The sequence below is a fragment of the Miscanthus floridulus genome, chromosome 13 (assembly GCF_019320115.1).
Source record: "Miscanthus floridulus cultivar M001 chromosome 13, ASM1932011v1, whole genome shotgun sequence".
NCBI lineage: Eukaryota > Viridiplantae > Streptophyta > Magnoliopsida > Poales > Poaceae > Miscanthus > Miscanthus floridulus.
In genome coordinates, this window is record NC_089592.1 from 90,639,231 (window position 1) to 90,655,927 (window position 16,697).

At 45.7% G+C, this 16,697-nt stretch overlaps 1 protein-coding gene and 1 long non-coding RNA gene across 20 annotated transcripts; both read right to left on the bottom strand.

Annotated features, from left to right (window-relative positions):
• Positions 1 to 1,248: 1,248 nt before the first annotated feature.
• LOC136498896 (uncharacterized) lies at positions 1,249 to 8,712 on the bottom strand. Of its 19 annotated transcripts, none has more exons than XR_010769827.1 (10): positions 7,739 to 8,712; positions 7,263 to 7,356; positions 6,568 to 6,665; positions 6,209 to 6,333; positions 6,006 to 6,075; positions 4,246 to 5,871; positions 4,013 to 4,117; positions 3,375 to 3,445; positions 1,664 to 1,682; positions 1,249 to 1,584 (listed from the first exon to the last, which is right to left on the bottom strand). It is a non-coding gene; the product is annotated as an uncharacterized lncRNA (long non-coding RNA). The 19 variants fall into 19 exon arrangements; XR_010769821.1 differs by having other exon boundaries at positions 1,249 to 1,773; positions 3,375 to 4,117; positions 4,246 to 4,323; ... (1 more) ...; positions 5,696 to 5,871; positions 7,739 to 8,710; XR_010769830.1 differs by lacking the exon at positions 1,664 to 1,682.
• Positions 8,713 to 9,597: 885 nt separating this feature from the next.
• LOC136500695 (homeobox-leucine zipper protein HOX20-like) lies at positions 9,598 to 11,520 on the bottom strand. Its single transcript, XM_066496106.1, has 3 exons — positions 10,937 to 11,520; positions 10,485 to 10,831; positions 9,598 to 10,328 (listed from the first exon to the last, which is right to left on the bottom strand). Exons 1-3 carry the CDS (start codon positions 11,004 to 11,006, stop codon positions 9,930 to 9,932), a joined length of 816 nt encoding a protein of 271 aa, XP_066352203.1. The 5' UTR covers positions 11,007 to 11,520; the 3' UTR covers positions 9,598 to 9,929.
• Positions 11,521 to 16,697: the final 5,177 nt, after the last annotated feature.

Here is a 16,697-nt window from a genome sequence, read left to right on the forward strand (position 1 = left end):
GTTGGGTCGCTGGCGTTGATCCATGGGCGTCGTCCGATGAACACAACAGACCGTGGCATCCGGTCCCCACAGAGACAGAGAATAATGCGCATCTGGCCCTGCACCTGCCTGCATCGCTAATTTATGAGAGAGTTTTTCTCTCGCGAAGAATCAGCCTCGGCCGCCAAAACTATCTGTACCCGACCCGCAGTTGTTTACCGAACCTCGGTTTAGTTTTGGGTTAGAAATCAGTATTTGACATATTATCTAATTATGGTCTAATTAGATTTAAAAGATTCGTATCATAATTTACAATCAAACTATATAATTAACTATTTTTTTATCTATATTTAATACTTTATATATGTGTCTAAAAATTTAATGTGGAGAGTAAAAAAACTTACAATCTAAACGAGACCTCGATCCAAAATTTCACGAGGAATTGATTGATTGATTCATCCATGTGCCAGACTGTCACCAACTTTTTTATGTTGGAACTTCTCTGTTCCTTCTCCTGTCTTCATTTCAGTTTTTTTTGTTAAAAAATGGCTCTTGTGCAGTACTGTAACATGCTGCATCAAAAAAAAAAGTAGTGTAACATGTTTTTCTGATTCTTGTTGGACAGAAATTGGTAGCGAAATTGCGGTGTGCATCTTCGCTTCTGCACAAAAGAGAGGAATTTTGCTTTGCTCTCGCTCTGAAGGAGACCAGGGGGGGACCAGCGGATGGTGCGGACTGTTCTGGGGGAGTGGACACCAGGAATCGCTGTCAATGACAAGCCTGACTTTTCACGTGGCAACGGGCCCACCGACAGCGACCCTGCGCTCGCTCGCTCGCGGGACACTTCTCCTGCGCCTCTCCAGCCCGCTGTCGCTTTCGATCCCATCCCAATCTCGTCCCGTCCCGTCCCATCCCATCCTGCTGTTTCTTTCACACAAACGCCCCTGCGCTTCCTGCTTATTACGCTACGGAGTACTCCGTATGCCCTTTTCCCTTCGTCGTTCTTTTCTTTCCACTAGTAGATTGGCGCGCGCATCCGCGCGCCTGTGTGGCTGTAAATGGAGATTTTGTGTAACAATGGGCGCGTTAGAAATCTGAGTGAACTGAAGTATAAAGTTGAAAGCAGTTCAATGTTCAAGTGTGCAATACATGTATGAAACGGAACTGTTCCATTGATTTAGTATATTATGAATTGAAGACTTAGAAAAAAGTCATCTACCCCTGAATCATTTATCCTTTACTCATCCTTGACACAACAAAGCAGTACAATGAAGTAAAGCTAGCTAATCTACATAGAAGAGTCTATACAATAGTAGACAATATCCTGGTCATACACAAGGCCCTCAGAATATGTTCAACCAGCTACACAAGCATATATCTCGCTTACACTTATGGTTATGGAGATCATGGTGGTCTCCTCTTCAGCCTTTTTGGGATCAGTTCATGGTAATCTTCTTTAAGACTCCCTTGGCTAAGTGCACAAAAGGATAGAAGAAGCTGAGGAGCCAAATTATACATAGGTAAAATTGAACGCAGATGTTGATCAATGGCAGGCCATTTGTTTGCGGGCTTTAATGTGTGGCCTCTTAATGAGCAGCCTGTGTCCTACAACAATAAATAATGGATGACTACAACGTCCATAATCTGTGTAGTGTTGACGTTGTTTAAGATCGATATGACGAACCGGACAAATTGACATCAATCTGAAAATGAAGAGCAAGCAAATCTGAGATGTTAACGCCATTGAAGTGCACCCTTAATGTGTTAGCTGTCTATGTATATTGTATGTATACCCTACAAAAGTAAATAGAAATGGCAGTAGATACCTATGTCATGAATAGAACCTAGAATTGTATATGAAACAACACTGCTAAAAAAAATCAATTTCCCATGTGGGCAATCTGATTTGCCTTTCTATCTGCAAGGATAGCTTGTCAAAAACTTGTCTTCTTAACCGCCTTAGAGTCTTAAACAACAGGTCAGAGTTCCTATGAATTCCATTCGAATCCAAGAGGTTTTCATTACGGAAATTCTTAGTATGTTCCTCTAATCAGTTACATCATCAGTTAACTGAGCCATATTATCTTATGATACGTGTACTGTATATAACATATCAGGCACGGATCAACAAACTACTGGTGCATCCAGAATATGGAGAAGGAAAAATAAGGCAAAGATGAGGTCAGTAAAGCAACAAAACAGCACTAAGCAAAGCTTTTTTTTATGGACACTGCATTGAACCTTAGTGGAACTTACTTCGATATAGACAAGGTTCCTCCTTTGTAGCTTCATTACTAATCTTTTCTAACTGTAGTTTAGAGGCAGACATGGCAGCACATTCTTTAACCAGTTGGACATTTTAAGTGAGAGTGTTCAGTGTAGTTGAATGGTGCTCATAACCAACTATATTTAAGATTAACTGGAAGCTGCAGGTTCGGTCTAACTATTTTGCAGGAGTCACGCTGTTGCAATTAGACCTCTTTTTGCATAGTAGTGCTGTGAGTTCGTCAACACGAGTTCATAAGGAAATAAATGGGAAAATAAATTATTTATTACTTTTTCCCCAACCGTGACCAACAACAGCATCACTGAAACTATAAAGATTCTGTATTGTTTCCAACAGTCACCAACAACAGTTTTCTAGCAGCAGTTCCATTTATGACTATTATCTAAACCGAACTATAAACTGTTGAGTCCACTATCATCATCATTAGTTGAATTTTAAACTAATAACTTCTATCAATATCTGTAATTACTACAGGCAAAGCTATATATGCAGGATGATCTGCTTGATTTCCTATTAGCACCAAGCCCATGATTGATGGCTGAAACTTAACAGAGTTTATCAAACTTGGTGGCCCTTTCAGTCCACTTAGCTAACTAAGGTTCCTGAGGTAGTTATCTACATGCACACATATTCTATACAACATGTTGTAGGAGTGTCAAATATTCGTAAACAAACTAATCCATGAGTTCTAGGATCTATCAAAGTCAAAGGCAATGGATTCTGATGTCCCAATTATTTAATAACCAAACAACTCAACTGAAATACATGGAGTACGTAAATTTAGAGCAACAACTAATGTTGCTGATGAATCGATCATCAGCTGACTTCCCCTTATCTAGCATATTTTCTTAGAAACTATGCCCACAAAACATGTGCAGCTCGGCTGTAGTTTGCAAACATCATGTGAAGCAAAACGAAACACAGAGATAAGTTAGAAAATAAGTTCAGCTAGGGAACTCATACTCATTTATGTTGTACATCATTTTGGGATAGGGACCAGAAATAGGAAGTTGAAATCATGACGTATGGAAGCAAACGAAAGACCTCCTATTTGGAGAACCAAAGACACATGTACTGAAGTAAATTAAAAACAATAAAGAAAATTAACCTTTAGGCAGCAGAGTAGCAGCTGACATCTGTGATCAGCTAAACAAACCTTGAGCGGTATAGAGGAGGAAGCTAGAAAATAAAATCAGGAGCTCATTAGACCTGTATTTATGAAAACTCTAAACATTTCAACTATAGTACTGAATTCGAAGCATATGTGCTGTAGTAGCCGACGATTTTTTGGAAATGTTGTCGCTCGCAACAGAACATTGATTCAATTATCATGTAATAAAAACGCTATGCATGGCAACTGAAAAACCAAGTAGATGTTGGTTCTGTCCTGCATGGAATGGCTAGCATGTGTGATGTAATAAACTGGAATGATTGTAAGGTAATATAATGCATGATAAAAGAAAAAGGCCTTACAGCTGTTTGACTTTATAGGACAAATAGAACAACGATGCATAGTGGGTCCCTTAATGGCAGCATGGTTCATTCTAGATGGTCAAAATCCTATAGCTCACATTGACGCAAATTTGCAGGAAAGCAGTGAGCTATAAATAAACAATAGTGGTATTGTTGTACAACTATTTATACAGCGTATATGTTGAGATAAGTCATAAGTGGGTCGGCAGCGGCAAGGAGCATGTACTGCACGATAGTTAAATAAGCATATTTGGACCAGCTCAAACTTGATACCATCTTCAATTAGAGGAACTGGAAACTGCGAAATCCAATAAGATATCCAAAACAATTTGGAATTTGATTCTGAATATCTTCATGCCATCTGAACACATATTACACCTTATTTGAACACAGAAAACAAAGGAAAAGACATATATATGAGTACATAAGTAGGCAGCATTTCGATCTATTATTATGAAATAATCTAAACTAACATCTAAGGAAGGCAGAGGAAGAGGATAACATACCAAAACGATGAACTGAACCCTAGGTGTCCTCCCGAGGATTGAATAGGTGTTCCCCCTGGATGATTAAGGGAGCCCAACCTAGAAAATAGAGCCATATTAGAATTGGCGTTGAAAAATATGATGACACAACAAATCTCTTTTGATTTCATTTTGTGCATTTTTTGAGGTAAAGCTGGGCAGAGCTAAATGTACCTGTTATCCTAAACTTAGTTGATATATATTCCTCTTAAATCTAAAAAAAATAGAACACGAGGAAAAGCGTCGAATCTAATAAATATAGGATTCGAATCCTAACAGAAAGCATGATACGTTTCTCGATCCAAGTTTGATTGATATATTAGTGTCAAATCTCTTATTGGACGAGCCATTAAAAAACTTATGACAGAGTATGTTTCTGGAAGAACCATTGAAAAATTCAAACTGGCAGAGCACCTGTCCATGAAAAGGACCATGGCACTATATGTATGGTTAATCAAAAGAAATGAGCATATACGGTAAGAATTTAACATCAAAGAAACCGGATAACTTAGAATGGGCTACAAATATCATCAACCCGAGACCCTGATAAGGAAAAGAACCTGCATATCAGCAGGCATAAATAGGATGAGACCACTATATTTAGTCAGCTGCTGATGCACCTGATAGGAACTCGGACTCTTCCCTGCTTAGGGCGTAGGTTATTGGAGTGGGAGATGGGAGGTCGTGGCCTGAACAGGGAAGAACGGCGTCGGGGCGCCGTGATCTCGCGTGAGAAGAATAAAAGCTACGGCTAGGGCAAACTCCCGGCTCCCTGAGGGAAGCCGGAAACAGTTATATTGTTTCTGCCTAATTCCACAATAATTGTCTTACAAATATTTATAGTCTCTTTCTAATAATAATTTATAAATAACTCCTTCCTAATATTATAAATAATATAACTATGGCCCTTGGGCCCTCTAATGCCGGCGTCTTCTTAGCCACGATTGGGCCTCCTGCGCTGATAATGGATGCCGGTCATAACATCACCATTTAATGGTACAAAACTAATGGAAATGCATACCACTTTTTATCTGTATGAGCACCTTTAGTTACTCAATAGAAAGCAGAAGCGGAACCATAATGCAATTATTCCATAGAAGCACACACATGTTTCATTTCAGGATTTTCAATTTTATACTGAGAAAATCTCCACCACCACCTTGCTCTAGAAAAGTTAGATCCTGAATTCTCTTTAGGCCCAAGGTATTGAAGGCATAGAATAACGAATGGAGGATATGAAGTAATTCTTTTTTTTTATCTAGAATGAGTTTTTTAGTAACCTGCACAGTATACTATGTTGCCTCGTTACATACCTGTGCCTGAAGAATCTGCTTGCAAACCTAGCCATAACAGTAGAAAAGTCGACTCTGAAGTCCTGTTTTTTTATGAGCATTCGAAATACACTGAAGGAAACTGGAGAGGGGAAAAGTACCTAGGCGGTATCACAAAGGAGACCTAGGTTTAGAAGGGGTGCATTCATGGGACTGCCTGATTCATAGCTGCAATAGCGCTACTTATATTGGCGTTTCCGTTGTATGGAATGACCAATCTTTAGAGGAACAGCAAACACGGCGCTACATAATAACCTCTTATATAAGTATATATCCCCTGAAAGAGTAGGAAACCAATCCTTTGGTAGCTGAGTTTGAAACATTTGGTAGTAAAGCGATCCATTGCTAGCTGATAAAAAATCCTCATTATATATGAATTCAAAAAAGAATTCGCATGTAGGGAAAATATACCAGATCTATGCACACCAATGCAACAAGAATTGGCTTCGTCCATGTTCTGAACTTTGATCCGTAGTAGGATCTGTACGATGAAGAGACAGCATACATCGGTTAGGCAACAACAATTCTCCAATTGGCCAAAACTAAAGGGAGTAATGGGCCAAAGAAAGGACAATTTAAAACTTTGATATAGGTAGGCACCAACAATTCTATACCTAATCCATATGCAAGAGATTTATTCACGCTGATATGCATGAAGAACAATGTGCTGTTCTGTCCATCTCAAAATGCATAGCGGAAGGAAGAACTTACGAAGCCGAGGAGGAGGCAGATAGGTCACCTGTTGATGGACATATTCGATGTTGTTAACTACATTTTGAAGAGGAACTACCGAATAATCACATTAGGATAATGGAAAACAACAACAGTGGGGTCTCATTAACCTACTCTTGACTGACTGCGGGTGTACAAATATTTCAATGGTGTTCATGGGAGGCTGTTAGAGTGAGGAATAATGCTCACACTAAGGATGAAAGTACCAAAGAAAAGGGAAAGTGGATCGGAAAGCACATGCCTTGCGGCAAAGAACTCTTATTAGTATCGCGTCACCATGTTACAGGAAGACACATTGAGAGAGGACCAGCTGTTCCTTGCGTTCCTGAACTCATTAACCTGAAAGAATTATTTACTATGAAATACACAAGAACAGTTAGGTCATATAAAAAACAGCAGCTGAAAATAGGATCATTTCTGGAAATGGGAAAGAAGAGATGAGTGTGGATTTAAGGGGAAAAAAAGGCGCAGTGAAAGCTGTAGACTTTGGATCTACAACAGCAACATAAAAGAAGCAAAGAAGAGAACAAGGGCTTGAACTGCATCTTTGTAGCAGAAAATCAGGGACCAAAGATGAGTCCTATTTAATCCGCAGACCGTGGTAACAGCAACACAACATCCTAAAACATAGAATATTTCTATCCCATCCCACAAAACCATAAATGTATGACACGGTTGCATGAACTCATCTATCAGCTAGCGAGACCAAACCCAACAACAGTAGGCTGTTTACAAATTGGGAAAAGAAACCAAAGAGATCGCAAAAGAGCAAGCCCATCATGGTAAATACGAGGAAGAGATGCCTTTTCTATGTGACCAAGAAGCAAAGGTTACATAGGAAAGGAAGTTTCCATTTCCTAGATCATGAAAGATGCTAACCATACATATTGTAAAATGATGAAATAATTTAATAATCAAGCAGAGTGGGGTGCTTACAGGGATTATTAGTCTGAGAGATAATTGTTTAATGTTTTTGTATACAGTTCTCTATTCTTTGTCGGAGTTTCTGTCGTGGATGGCTGTTGAGGTCCTGCAAGGAAGCATATATAGGTGGATTCAGTTTATACAAGAGGGAAAAGAAAAGAAAACTGGACTGCTATGATCACATAGTGCATATATAAGATCAATCTGAACATTGCGAAGCAAGGTTACAGTGAAGCCCAATGACAAAATCAAATAGAAAGATTGACTTTGAAACATGTAGCGCGTTACTAAATCTGTAAGCACAACATCTGAACTGGTCAATCTGGAGCCAAGCTAACCGTGAGGCTGCAACCTGCCTGGCTTACGAAAGCAAACCTTATTTAGAAATAGCTCTATCAAATTAGGAGCAAATTGCCTCTCAAATTGGGGAAAAGAATTGGAAGCAGATTCGCTTTGTATTTGCACCGGGAATATAGACAAAATCTCACCAAAAATTGATAACTGCAGCAACAATTTGGAGCCCCCGCCAACAATTTGGAGCCCCCGCCATACCTGGGTGCAGCGCAGGCGAGCAGTGGCGCCAGTGCACCACCGACGCCGGGTCATGGTCAATCCGAGGACGGCCAGCGATGGAGACGCGAAACCCTAGGCCGGCGTCATCACCGCGCTGGGGCGCGGCCAGGCCAAGTAGAGAGAGGGAGGAAGGAGGCGGAGGAGGAGGGGCTGCCGGCGCGCCACCCACGTGGGGGAAACGGGGCGATGCGGTACCGACGGTAGAACGTACCAGAGGTGTTCTAGGGGAAGGTGAAACACGCAGGGGAGCGCTGGTCAGGCACCGAAGCAGCAGACGACGCCGAAAAGCAGGATCCGCGCGAAGACGACGGGAACCGAGCAGGACGGCGAGGCCGCCGAGGCTAGGGTTCGTACGGCCGGGCGGCGGACGGGGAGCTGACCACAGGGGAGGCGGTCCACCCCCGCACCCCACGCACCAGATCGAGGCTCACTGAGCCAGATCCGGCAGGCGAAGGACGGCAGCGGGCAGACACAGGCGGAGGTGGACGGCGTGTCCCCGAGCGGTAATGCGGTGGCGGCGAACAAACCCGAAACAAGGAAAGCGCAAGAAGAGAAAGAGAGGGAGCAAAGCAGAGGGAGCACCCGAGGTGCAGGAGGAAGGGGAGGAGCCGGCGGCGCTGGTGGGAACGGCGGGAATGGCGGGAAGCGAGGCGGAGACGACGACGGCGCGAGAGGAGAAAACGGACAGGACAGAGATAAGACCAAGCTAGTTTTTTCCCCCCTTTTTACCGTGGAGGTCTGCTGCACGGCGAGAATCAGAAGCGCAGGATGTAGAGGATTCTAACGGAAGCGGCTATAAGCACTGTCGGCCATACGATGACAGATCGGACGGCGGTGGCAATTTCGGGCGACGTGGAAGGCGGTCCTGCCGGAGGAGCTGGCCATCTTTTTGGCTTTTAAATTCCACTTCCACAATGGCAGGCAAACACACCGGACAGAACAGAACAGGGGATGGGATGGGAAGGGCCTGTTTGGATACGAACCTGGACGCAAGCAGCCTCTTGGCTGTGGCTCGTCATAAATAATCGTAAATTTTTAGTTGGAATAGTATTTTTTTTTGTCACATAAATTAGTTAACAGTATTTTTTTACGAACCAGCAACGATACGAATCAGCCAACCGAACAGGCTAAACATCTGGCTAGGAGCTCGCTTGAAAAATGCCTGTGCAGTGTTTGGATAAAGCCATGAGACCTTGACTGACTCATGCAGCCGTGCACACGCCCAGGCGATGGAAAATGTCCGCCTGGCTTAGGCTGCGTAGTTTGTCTAGTCTAAACACGTAAAGTATCTTTATTCATATTCAGCCTGTTTGTTTCGACTGAAACGATCATGGATTATTACTGTTGGCTAGTTTGGTGTGAGAGAAAAATACTGTTCCAACTTATAATCCACGATCGTTTATAACCAAGCGAACAGACTGATTAATGGTCACTTGATTAATTCCATAAGACCATGATTACAGTAGGTTCTTCCTCTCCCTTTTTCCACATATAAACGCTAACATAGTATATAAGATACCATAAATTATGAAAAATATTATAGTGTAATTCAAAACCGAGCGCCTGGCACTGTCACGAGTGTTAATTCGAAACGTAGCGACAATTTTTTTTACTGTCTAAACACAAATATTTTTTTTATCTTTACTTATCTCTTTCTACTATAATTAAATACATATAGAGATATGTCATTAGAAAAAAAAAATTAAATTAATATTTTAACAAAGAATAGATAATTAACTTAAGTTATTTATTTAGTAAACACACAATAATAACGTTCATTAATCATATACAAATAATAAAAAAAGTATAATTTCACTTGCATAAGAATTCTTTGGCACGTCCAATCACTTTCTCTGACCTTACCTCACCGTACAAAACTGGTCAGCTTTACCGGTAAAAGCCAGGCAGCACTTTTTGTCATTCAAACGTGCCCGAAAAAAAGGCCAGAGGCAGGCAACGAGAGAGCTCTACTACGGGAGAACTGACAGAAAACTACTAGGTACATTTCCATTTTACAAAATTTGCAGAAACGCCCCACAACTGGGCACTGCCGAGTTTCCTTCTTTATTGGGTTCCCCGCAGCCCACCGCAGCCCCCCGGCCCGCCCTAGGCCCAGTGGTCCGTAGGCTCGGTCCACCACGGCAGCGACGGCGGCGGCTGCAGGTCCGCGAAGAAGCCCCCGCACGCCGCGTCGTCGTCGCCCAGGAACGCCGCCTCGTCCTCCTCCACCTTCAGCAGGTGCCCGTGGAAGAACACCTCGCCGTGCTGGAGCTGGAGCTGCGGCGCCGACGCGCCGACCACCGCCGCCTCGGCGGTCACCGCCGCAGGAGGCTTCTCCGGCGGCGTCTCCGCGTCGTTCACCACCCCGCTGGAGTCGCTGTCGGACGATCCCTGCGCTGTCATGGCCGCCCCGGCGGCGGGGGCCTCGATGTCGGACGCCGCTGGCTCCTCCTTCACCGACGAGAAGGCGTCCTCGTCGCCCAGCTTCGCCTTCAGCTCCTTGATCTGCCACGAGCCACGGAACTCATGATTCATAAACAATCACAAGCAAAACAAACGCTATAAAGAATCTTTTCTCTTTCTTTTTGGTGTGCACCGTGCACGCGAGGAAGAGGATCTCCCCCGGAACTGGAACCAAGTAGAGTATTATGTACGACGCACCTCGGCGAGCAGCGCGTCCTTGTCGCGCCCGAGCGCGTCGTGGTCGGCGCGGAGCGCGTCGTACGAGTGGCGCAGCGCCGCGTAGTCGCGCTCCAGCTGCTTCGTCTTCCAGCGGGCGCGCCGGTTCTGGAACCACACGGCCACCTGCCGCGGCTGCAGGCCCAGCTCCCGCGCCAGCCGCGCCTTCCGCTCCGGCTCCAGCTTGTTGTTCTCCGTCTCGAAGCTCCGCTCCAGCGCGCGCACCTGCTCCGTGCTCAGCCGCCGCTTCTTCTCGCCGAAGCCGATGCCGTTGCACAGCACCATGTCCTCGTCGGCATCCTCCATCCCGACGCCGCCAAAGCCATCGTCTTTATTGTTCCAAACAACAAACCCAACATATATCAGCCAAACCGGAAGGAGGCACTGCAGAATCGCCAGTAGAGAAAGAGATGGGCACAAGTTAGTAGTATTACCACTGTGAACCATCGGAAGGGGGCCGGGACTGCCGCCGCCGCCGGAGATGGAACCGCTCGGTCTCTTCATGCTCTATCGACTGTCGCTGCTGCTGGGTGCGAAATTCTCAGAGATTCCCAAGAGGAGGTGGGAGGGGCTCTGATACAGAACCAAAGAGAAGGAAGGATCACAGACAGAAGGGCCTCCCTTGGGTCAGGGGAAGGGCAACCGGGGGAAGGGGAATGGGGAGAGGCCGGGGTGGCGCCTCCGGTGATGCTTCTCCTCCGTCTTGCTGTGACCACCACCCAGGACCGTCACCATGGCTGGCTTGTCTTCTTCCCCAGCTCGGATCCAATCCAAGCGTCTCCTAGTACAACTGAGAGCTACTTGGGAGGTTACCTGAGGTTTCGCATGATCGCCTTGTTGGGAGGCTCTGTCTCACTGCGTGTGTGTAGTACTGGAGTGGAGTGAGAGGTTTTCTTCTCTTGGGGGCCGGCTCTCTCCGGTTACTATTTTCGGCCGGCCGCAACTACTGCGTGCTTAAAATACGAGCGGATGCGTAGCGGAGAAGGGGGAGGAGACTGGAGAAGTGGAGAGGGCAGAGCTCGGGTTGGTCACTGTTCAGGTTACCTGGGATGGTATGAGCCTGGTGCCCTGGTGGTGTAAAAAATGACCATGGTTAAGGCTGACTTGGCGATCAGTGACGATGGTTGGGGTGGAGGCCTCAACTTAGGCTGCGTGTAGTTCGCGAAATAAAAATTTTTGGACGTCACATTGAATGTTTTGGGAATATTGGAAGGGATTTTCGGATACTAATAAAAAAAAACTAATTACATAGCTCGTCTGGAAACTGCGAGACGAATTTATTAAGGCTAATTAATCCATCGTTAACGCAGGTTAGTTACTGTAACAATTATGGCTAATTATGGACTAATTAGTCTTAAAACATTCGTCTCGCGATTTTCAACCAAACTGTGCAATTAGTTTTTTTTATCTATATTTAATACTCCATGCATGTGGCGCAAGATTCGATGTGATAGTTTGGGGTGAAAATTTTTGAAAACTAAACCAGGCCTTAGTATCCAAGCAAAGTCGAGTCAGTGTGGTGGTGTTAGGAGCAAGTGTTAGGGATGCAGTCGGAGGATGTAAATTTGGAAAGGATAATATCACCGTAAGAGTGGTGAGCAATTGGAACAAAATGTCAGACAAAGAAAAAAGTAGAACCAAGGAAATAAGTGAATTTGTAAATGTTATATCATGGTTTGTTGTTTAGAAAATAATAGGATGTGAAGAAGGAAGAGGCATTCGAACGGGAGCTGTGATAAATACTAACCTCTTATTTTTCGAGCCTCGATGCATTAGTCACATGAGAATTAGAGAGTAATTGGTTGTCCTCTTGGGTTTGGACAATGACTTTGATTATAATTGCCTTCAAGGGAAGTTCGTAGAGCAGCTCTACGAAAACTTGGAGTTTGTGGAGCACCTCTCTAGATGATATCACAACGCCATTTTTTTCGAGTGTGTGGAGCCGAACTTGACTAAAAACATGGAGTGGAGCGGTCCCAAACACCCGCTTAGAAAAACACCTATTTTCAGTCAAAATGGCAGGTAGCATCACCCTTGTTTTAATGGTTTTACTCTCTGGTATGTTTCCAAAGTCGAATTGTTTTAGATTTGTCTAGAGTCAAAATTTCTTTAGCTTTTATATAGATTTCTTTAAATAAACGCGATCGAAGTTATATAAGTTTGGTTTATGACAAAACTGAAACGATTTACTCTATCTGTAATTATAATGAGGTAGTACAGTACATGCTACGTGCAGTAGTGAAGTGGAACAGAGCTGTGTGCAAGTCTACTGTACCTGCTCGTACTCCAAACGAAAGCAAGCAGTTGGTGCATGTGGCAAACGTACTCGCAGATGATGCCACGAAGCGACGACCTTTGGTTGTGCAGCACTGTGATGGTTGCAAAAGGCATTGACCGACTCCGACTGCATCTCTCACGAGTAGGGCACGACCCACACTACTCTTCACTCTCAGAGGCTGCTCACGCCAGGAGCCATGCCGAGCAGCCGGGCGGGCGTAGGTAGAGGTAGGAAAGGGGGCGGCCTTTTCGTGGGACGGACAAGGCGAAAGCAATGGCGGAGCCCAGACGCGCTGCCCCTCCCTTCTTCCTCCGCAAGACGCCAATCCATGCGCAGCTTTTTGGGGGAAACGCCAAACAGTGGAGCCGCTTGCTTCCGCACCCTTTTGCCCGCGCGGGCCGCCCCGCCCAACCCCATCGGCCAACCTTTCCGGCTTTTCCACAGTGGCGGAGCCCCCATCGGCCTCTCGCCGTCGTCGGGCGGGGAGGGGTAGCTTCTGAACCAACCCCAACTAGGCAGTGACGCTGGCCATCCTAGCCCCTCCCCACCCTCGATAGCGAGCCGATGCTCACCTAGATGCAAACGCAAAGCGGTGGGCGGTGAAGTGATGAACGGAGACGTGGTCCCGAGCTCCCTCCATGGTGGCGGCGGCAACCATGTTCCCATGAACAAAGGCACAAATGAAGTGAACGACCCAAAGGATGGGCATCAACAACTCACCCCGAAGCTACCTGTGGTGGTGGCTTGACTGGGGACGGGCCGGGTGAGTCCGGCCATGCGCTCACGGCAAGCTCCGTGACGGGTGGCGGTGGCACGACCGTGTCAGCGGCGCCGGGAAGGCAGTGGCTGTAAAAATGGGGTGCGCACGGGATGGTGGGGAATAGGGCGAAGACACAGTGCCACAGAATTGAATGGAGATGGACGGTGCGAGGCGAATTGGATGAGCGTTGCCGTTCGGTCTTAAGATGGCCGACGGCGGAGAATCTTCAAATTGAGGCTCGACACGGTACGGCTGCAGCAATGGGTGAGCTTGGCGCGTAGCTATGTTCCCAATTGAGCTTTTGGCTTGCGCAATTACTTGGATTGGACCGGCGCGACGCCAATTAAGGCGGTGGTGGATGGGGAGCACAGCGTGGCGCTTGCCACTAAATAGAAGAGGACAAAGGCGCCACAGGGAACGGCTCCACGCGCGGGCAAAGCAAGGGTGACAGAGGCAGTAGCATGGGGCAGCAGCGGGCGTTGTGCCGCCTCGGCGGGACGCGGATGCCAGGCAGAGCAGAGGCACGTGGAGGTGCCGCGAACCTACGCACGCATTGTGCCCGACGTGACGACGCAGCGCAGAGGAACGTGCGCGTGCTGTGGCGCGATGGTGATAGTGCGAGGCACCACGGTGATGGGACGGCGGCGTGCTATGGCGCGGCGGTGACAGCGCGAGGCAGGCGCCCAAGCGGCAGCGGACCGGCCAGAGCAACGGGCCCGCGACGGCAACGGCAAGGACACTGCGGGGCGGAGCGGCCAGGCCAACTGACCCCAGCGTCCCACCGAGCGCGGTGATGCGCGTGCGTGCTTTCGCGCGTGCGTCGGGCGGCCGACGCTGCGACGCCAAGTGCCGAGGCACGGTGACCGCGTCCACGCGATAAAACCGGCCGGGAACGTTGTGGGCACGATCTTTAAAGCGTTCGAAAAACCCCAAAACGTTGATCTAATCGCCAAACCACCTATGCAATTCCTAAGAGGGCATATTAAGCTACTAAAACAAGTCCTAATACCCCATCACTTCTTAACCCGATTACCCTACAAAAGTTGCCAAACTTAGCCTTGTCAAACCATTTTCCGACTTAAGAAATTTGACTAAGTCTTAATTGGGTTCGCGTCAACTTCGATTTCCAAACTATTAGGTATGCTAGCTAGTGAATTCCTTTCTTGACCGCAGGTATTTCGTCGCCATCTATAAAGTTCATACTTCCAACTTTACTAAAGTTCTGTATATACATTCTAAAGTGTTTTCGTTCAATAAAAATTCACGAACATTGGTACTTGATAATTTTATACGTCACGAACGACCTTTCGTTAAGCATTTCCGTTGGTCCTTTTAAGTTACGTAAATTGATTCACACACTATATTACATACATTGACACATAATCATGATGCTCATGACATGTTTTAGCAAAAGATTTTACAGTGGGTGTTACAGGATAGCCAGCCCTAGCCTGATTCCAGCCCATCTTCAGGCAGCCAAACAGGCTAAAGGGGTGTTTGGTTCCTTAGTCCCGATTTTAGTCCCTGTCCCATCGAATGTTTGGACATATGCATGGAGTATTAAATATAGATTAAAAAAAATAACTAATTACACAGATTGCGACTAATTTGCGAGACGAATTTTTAAGCCTATTTAGTCCATGATTTGATAATGTTGTGCTACAGTAAATATGTGCTAATGATGGCTTAATTAGGCTTAATAGATTCATCTCGTAAATTAGTCTACTCCTGTGTAATTAGTTTTTTAATTAGCTCATATTTAGTCCTTCTAATTAGCATCCGAACATTCGATGTGACACGGACTAAACTTTAGTCCCTGGAACCAAACACCCTCTAAAATTGGCTCTGGGAGGCTGGCTGGGGTTGGCCGTGTTTGTTTCTGCTTCGGTGCTTCCTTTGAGTGCACCCAGCTCTGTTCTGTTCCGGTATGAAATGATGCCCAACTGATTGGTTAGTTGACTTGCCACCAAGGATGAATGATGGCCGGTGGCGAATCTAGGATAAATTGTCGCCGGGGTCGACACATACTCATGACCAAACTTACAATAATCTAAAGCGGGCATAATATAGATATAAATACTAATACCAATGATATATTGCAAAAACTAAGCATTCATAGAGATAAAACTAGTAATGACGTCATCTGAGAAAATAAACTCTTTACAGTAACAATAGTGGTTACCTCTTATAACTTCACTCTATGGGTAGTCATCCATATTCTGCGAACTATATATGATCATCATTTGGAATAGCATAAAAATTCTTGTTCCACAGAGCTATTGATGTAATCATTCATAAATCCGTCCCCAATACAATTCCACCATGGACTACCAAGCTCAGAAATAGTATCCAATTGAGCAAATACTGCACCAGCTCACACATTGTCAATGTCAATATGAAGCTGAAGACTAAGATCTTTTAGCTCATTTGAATTAAAATCAGCAGGATAATGCATAAGCAGTCACACTTATATGATTAAAAAAAGCTAATTTCTTTGCCTGGCATCTTGCTGAAATGAGCCAATGGGGAGTAGATCGAAGACAGCGTAACTTTTGAGCGGTCACACCGAGTCCGTGAGTCGGCAGGATGCAGCGACGCCGATGCGCCAGATTGTGAGGCGCGAGTACGAGTGCGACGCTGGATGCCGATGCGAGTGTGCGACGCTGGGTCGCTCGTCGCTGGCACGTACACCGTGACGCCAACCGCTAGAAGCCGAAAGGGCGTCGTGCCATCTTTGCGAGTATGCCAGAGATAAGGAGAGAAACCGATCAACAAGGCAACGGAGAGTTTGTCTGTTGTCGTTTGAGCTTATGAAACTTCTGGGCTGTTGACCGTTGTTTGTGACTAGTGTCCTTGAGTCCAGATCCACGTAGTGGGCTGCTTGCAGGCTTCAAAACTGTATCGTGACTTTACTTGATGACTTCTGAGTTGGACTATGTGCTACTCATCTACCGGGGTCAGTTCCTAATTTTGCTGGGGTCAAGCTCGGCCAGGTAAGATACGTTTAGGGGGATTCTCACGAGGTTATCGGGGTCTGCCGTCGCCCGTCCCCCAACTGCTCAAGTGCCTTTTCTGCAACATGATGATATCCGTTATCCGCAGTTGCCTGCCCTCACAAAGAAAACGTCGTTGGCTGGTTCGGAGACATGGCGATATA